The sequence below is a fragment of the Myotis davidii genome, unplaced genomic scaffold, assembly GCF_000327345.1.
Source record: "Myotis davidii unplaced genomic scaffold, ASM32734v1 scaffold97, whole genome shotgun sequence".
Taxonomy (NCBI): Eukaryota; Metazoa; Chordata; class Mammalia; order Chiroptera; family Vespertilionidae; genus Myotis; species Myotis davidii.
Window position 1 is genome coordinate 1,543,309 of NW_006289392.1, and position 6,386 is coordinate 1,549,694.

The 6,386-nt window shown below is 36.7% G+C and overlaps 1 protein-coding gene across 1 annotated transcript in view; it reads left to right on the top strand.

Annotated features, from left to right (window-relative positions):
* NXPE2 (neurexophilin and PC-esterase domain family member 2) overlaps positions 1-6,128 on the top strand; it is a gene marked incomplete at its 5' end in the record, with an annotated part of 19,155 nt that extends 13,027 nt beyond the window's left edge. Inside the window, 8 exon segments of the mRNA XM_015562462.1 lie at positions 60-106; positions 109-225; positions 574-613; positions 615-641; positions 643-749; positions 752-883; positions 1,099-1,288; positions 5,945-6,128. Of these exon segments, the coding sequence (XP_015417948.1) occupies positions 60-106; positions 109-225; positions 574-613; positions 615-641; positions 643-749; positions 752-883; positions 1,099-1,288; positions 5,945-6,128 (844 nt within the window).
* Positions 6,129-6,386: the final 258 nt, after the last annotated feature.

The window sequence follows — 6,386 nt, forward strand, 5'->3', positions numbered from 1 at the left end:
TTTCCTAAATTATTTGTGGTAATAAAAATGACTTACTGTGAGAGTTTTTATTGCCAGAGTTAGAACTTAGAAAAGAAATGCCAGGTTGGAATGAAGATACCTTTCCCAGGGGTTATACTGTGGAAAAGTGGGTCACAGCATTTTGCAACAGATGGAGTAAAATGAGACTTACTCACCTCATGGGAGATTCAACATTGTGTCAACTACTTACAGAAAGTTCTGAAAGTATGTATGTTATTTTATTTTGAAATTACAGTTGCATTTTGGAGCCTATTTTTACCTAATTAGAGTTCTTTGCTTTTCTTTTCTGATTAGGTTTTTTAATAAAATGTTACATTTTGTATTTTATTCACGAATATTAACATTTTTCTTCTTCATCTTATATTCTTATAAAGAGTTCCAAATTTTGTTAAGATTTTAATGTTTTTGGTAAAGTTCACTACCTTCCATAGGCAGCAAATCTATTCTAGCTAGAAATGACCTTGGATAGAATTTTAGACATGTTGTGTGCATTTTAAAATTTCATCTTTGTTTTCTTTTTGTTAAGAGATTTATCAACTTCTTTTCCACTAGCCTTCAAATATTTTGACCACCGTGGAACTGGGGTCTTTAAACCACATGCTTCTGGATGCTGGAAGACATTTTGATTCAGTGGGGAAAGCATGGTCATCCATTTATTACCACGAATCTGTTCTCTGTGAAAGATGAACACTATATCCCATGGGAAATTGACCAGGTAGCAGGAGACAGACACAGCACTTCAGACCCTTTCCCATCAGCATTTTCATCAGTAGGGCCATCAATTTGCAAAAGGCCACTGAGTGTCTGCTCTTGCGCAGCCCAGAGACCAAGGTGATCCTTAAACAGCAGCGGTTCTCAACCTGTGGGTCGCGACCCCTTTGGGGGTCGAACGACCCTTTCAAAGGGGGTGCCTAAGAACATCAGAAAACACATATATAATTACATATTGTTTTGTGATTAATCAGTATGCTTTAATTATGTTCAATTTGTAACAATGAAATTGGGGGTCACCACAACATGAGGAACTGTATTAAAGGGTTGCGGCATCAGGAAGGTTGAGAACCACTGCTTAAACAGTAAACACCAGGGAGCTGTGTCTGCATGCAGAGATGTTTGGTGACGTTCATGGCTTTAGTCAGAATCTTATCATGAGGGACATTTATGTGGATCTCAGTGTGGGTATTATTGATGCCTAGGACATGACTATTGCATATGGCACTAACCATGCCCGTTCACTTGATTAAGTGATTGGAAATCAGATGAACATGTTGTTTTGTTGTTGTTGTGCTTTTAAAAAAAATATATAATTCATTTCAGAGAGAGGTAAGGAGAGGGAAAGATAGAAACATCAATGATGAGAGAGAATCATTGATCAGCTGCTTCTTGCACTGGGAATTGGCCCACAACCTGGGTATGTGCCCTGACCGGGAATTGAACTGTGATCTCCTGGTTATAGCTCAATGCTCAACCACTGGGCCATGCCGGCCAGGCCAGATGAACATGTTTTTAAATTATATTTTTTAGAGGAAACATACAAAAAAGAATTACGCGATGGCTTTGCTAACAATTTTTTCATCAACATATTTTTGTGAGACTTTGTTCTCAGCATTAAATAATATTAAAATGAACAAAAAAACCGGCTAACAGATGAAGATGCTCTGTGAATTAGACTATTGTCTGTAGCTCATACTAGTCAGATTATACAGTATTTATCCTTTGGGGCCCAGGGCTCAGAAAAGCAGGCCTTGGTGTATATCTTGGTCCTTTCCAAAGGTACCCAGACCCAGAAGAGGGAGTCATAGCTGTGGATTGTTGATAGCTCCAATAAGGTACACAGGACCATTCAAAACAGCGTGTGACATTGCCCTGCATTAGAGACTGCTATGTGTAGCATATCTACTAATACCCAGTCACAAACCCAAACAGGCAGCCAAAACAGGGAGACAAAAAACAAACAAACAAGCCCAAACAAAAGAAAAAGAGGATTCTCTCAAAGAAGACATACATGAAATGGAGATAAGAAATTTATTAGATACAGAGTTCAGAATAATGATGGCAAAGATGCTAAACAGCGTGAGGAAGAATACAGTAATTATGAAGAATGACAAGCATTAATAAAGAGCACATTGGAAGGAATACACAGCAGATAAGGGAAGCCAAGGATTGGATCAGTGAATTAGAAGACAGAAAAAAAAATCACTCAATCAGAGAACCAAAAAGAAAAAACAATTATAAAACAGGAGGACAGGTTAAGGGAGCAACATGAATCATAACAGTATTCTCATAATTGGAGTGTCAGGAAAAGAAAAAAGTGAGCAGGGGACAGAGAACTTGTTTGAAGAAATAATGGCAGAAAACTTACCTAATCTGGTGAAGGAAAAAGTCACACAAGTTCAGGAGGCAAGAAGAACCCAAACAGGCCCACACCCAGACACATCATAATTAAAATGCCCAAAATTAAAGACAAAGAGAGAATCTTAAAGGCAGCAAGAGAAAAGCAATTTGTTAGCTACAAAGGAGTTCCCGTAGGATGTTAGCTGATTTCTCATCAGAAACTCCACAGGCCAGAAGGGAACGGCATGAAGTACTCAAGGTAATAAAAAGCAAGGATCTGAAACCAAGATTACTATATCCAGCAAGGCTATCAATCAAAATAGATGGTAAAATAAAGAGCTTCCCAGACCAAAAAAAAAAAAGCTAAAGGAATTTGTCATCATCAAACTAGCACTACAAGAAATGCTATAGGGACTACTGTAATGAGAAGAAGAATTAGAGCAACCTAGTAAAATGAGTAAATAAATGGCAATAAATAAGTACCTATTAATAATAACCTTAAGTGTAAATGGATTAAATGCTCCAATCAAAAGACATAGGGTAGCTGAATGAATACAAAACATGACCCAACTATATGCTGTCTACAAGAGACCCAACTCAGAACAAAAAACTCACACAGGATGAGAGTGAAGTTAAGGGAAAAATTTTCCCTTGCAAATGGAAATGAAAAAAAAACAACAACTGTGGTGGCCACATTCATATCTGACAATATAGACTTCAAAATGAAAGCCATCACAAGAGACAATAAAAGTCACTACTAAAGGGATTGATCCAATAAAAGGACATAACCCTGGTAAACAAATATGCACCCAATAAAGGAGCACCTAAATATATACAAAATAACTTCCGCAGAACTTTCAGGGAGAGATGGACAGCAATACAGTCATAGTAGGGGACTTTAACATCCCGCTGACTTCACTGATAGATCTTCTAGACAAAAAAATTAACAAGGAAACAGTGACTCTAAATGATACACTGGATCAGATGAATTTAATTGACATTTATAGAACATTTCACTCACTGTATGAGAGGACATATTTGACAATGATACATCTGATAAAGAGTTAATATACAAAATATACAAGGGATGCCAAATCTCCAAAGTGAACATACAGATGGACAAGAGACACGTAAAAATGCTCAAAGTCACTGATCATCAGAGAGATGCATATTAAAACAATAATGAGGTATTACCTCACACCTGTCAGAATGGCTACCATCAACAAATAACAAGTGCTGGCAAGAATGTGTAGAAAAGTGCTGATGGGAATGGAGACTGGTGCAACCATTATGGATTAGAGTATGGAGTTTCCTCAAAAAATTAAATATGGAACTGCCATTTGACCCAGTGATCCTACTCTTAGGAATATTTACAGGAAACCCAAAATATCAACCCGAAAGAATGTATGCACCCCAATGTTCATAGCAGCACAATTTACAATAATAGCCAAGATCTGGAAATAGACCAAGTGCCCATCAACAGATGAGTGGATAAAGAATGTGTAGTACATTTACACCATGGAATACTATGCAGCAGTAAAAAAAGAAGGACTGCTTACCCTTTTAGACAGCATCGAGTTATCTGGAGAGTATTATGCTAAGCAAAATAAGCCAGTCAGAGAAAGGTAAGTATCACATGATCTTACTCGTATGTGGGATCTAATGAACAAAATAAACTGTTGAACAAATTAGATCCAGAGATATAAAAGCATGGAACAGACTTTGGAACTTAGAGGGAAGGCAGGGGAGAATGGGTGGGAGGAATCAACCAAAATACTTGTATGCATAGATGCCTAACCCATGGACACAGGTGATAGGGTTATAGAGGCCTGGGGTGGTGGTGGGCTAGAAGGGGCCAATGGGAATAAAAGGGGGACATATCTAATACTTTCAGCAATAAATATTTTTTAAAAAATTAGTGCAAAGGTAAATAGAGATTAGAAAAATAGTAGGGAATAAAATCAACAAAACCAAGAACTTATTATTCTTTTATGATTACAAAAATTGACAAATCCTTAGCTAGACTACTTAGGAAAATGAGAGAAGAATCAAATTGATAAAACTAGGAAGGATAGAGGAGACATTACAGCTGATTTTACATAAATAAAAAGGAGTATTAGAGACTTCTATGATTAATTATACCTCAACAAGCTGGACAACCTAGAAGAAATGGGTAAATTCCTAGAAACATAAGCCTTACCAAAACTGAATCCTGAAGAAATAATAAATCTGAACAGACCTATAACTACATTGAATACAATGTGGATATGGAAACATTGACCAAAAACCTTCCAACAAAGAAAAGCCCAGGTCCAGGTGCCTTCACTGTAGAATTCTACCAAATTTTTAAAGAAAAATAAACACCAAACCTTAAACTGCTCCTCAGAGCAGAAGGGGACACTTCCAAAACCCCTCCTCTGGACAAAATAAAGGACAAAAACCACATGATCATCTCAACTGATGCAAACTCAATACAATCCTTATCTAAATTCCAATGGCATTTTTTTGCAGAAATGGGAAAAAAATCATAAAATTCCAAGTGGGATCTCAAGGGAGCCTGAATAGCTAAAACAATCTTGAAAAAGAACAAAGTTGGAGAATTCAGACTGCCTAATTTCAAAATGATACTACAAAGCAACAGTAATCGCGATATTGTGGCACTGGCATAAAGACAGATATACAGACTAATGAGACCAGATAGAGAGCCCCCAAATAACTCCTTGCACATATGGCCAGATGATTTTCAACAAGGATGCCAAGCCTACACAGTGAAGAAAGGACAGTCTCTTCAAGAAACAGTATTGAGAAAACTGGATATTCCATGCAAATGAGTGAAGTTGGACATCTACCTAATACCATATACAAAAATTAAGGCAAAATAAATTAAAAACTTACTTAAGCATAAGACCTAAAATTATTAAACTCTCAGAAGAAAACATAGGGAAAATCTTCAGAACATTACATTTGACAATGATTTATTTGATATAACACTAAAAGCACAGGCAACAAAATAAAAAATAGACAAATGGGAGTATACCAAACTTAAAGCATTTTATGTCAAAGAAAACAATCAATAGAGTGAAAACACAACTTGCAGAATGGGGGAAAACAATTGGAAATCATGTATGTGATAAGGTTACTATCAAGAATACATAAAGAACCCCTACAACTCAACAGCAACCGCAAAACAAATAATGATTTAAAAATGGGCAAAGGAGTTGACTTGACATTCCTCCAAAGAAGATACACAAATGGCCAACAGGAATATAAAAAAAGTGCTCAACATCACTAATCATTAGGGAAATGCAAATCAAAACCACAATGAGACATCATCTACACCCTTCAAGATGCCAACTATCAAAAGAACAGAAAACCAGTGTTGGTGAGGATGCAGAGAAGTTGAAACTGTTACGCACTGTTGCTGGGAATGTAAAACGATGCAGCTGTTATGGAAAACAGTATGGAGTTTCCTAAGGAAAAAAAAAAGTAAAACTACTATATGATTCAACAATCCTGCTTCTGGGTATGTATTCAGAAGGACTGAAATAAGAATACCAAAGACTTATGTGCACTCCCTTGTTCACTGCAGTGTTATCCACAATATTCAAGATATGGGAACAACCCAAATGTCCATTGACAAGTTGATGAAAAAAGGAAACGTGTTGTATACATACAACGAATATAATGCAATCTTTAAAAAGAAGGAAATCCAGTCACATGCTACAACGTGGATGAAACTTGAGGACATTACGCTAAGCAAAATAAGCCAGTAGCAAAAGGACAAATATACGATTCTAAAGTAGTCAAATATTATAGGATTCCAAAGAAGTCAAAATCATAGAAACAATACTGAAAGGTGGTTATCAAGACCTGGATGGTGGTTAGTGGGTTTGGAGTTTTAGTGTTGTACTAGGGAAGCTCTGAGGTCTGCTGCATAACAATGTGAGCACACTTAACGCTACTGCACTGTACACTGAAACATGGTGGAAATAGTAAATTTATGTGTTTTTTCACATCGCACTCACACAACC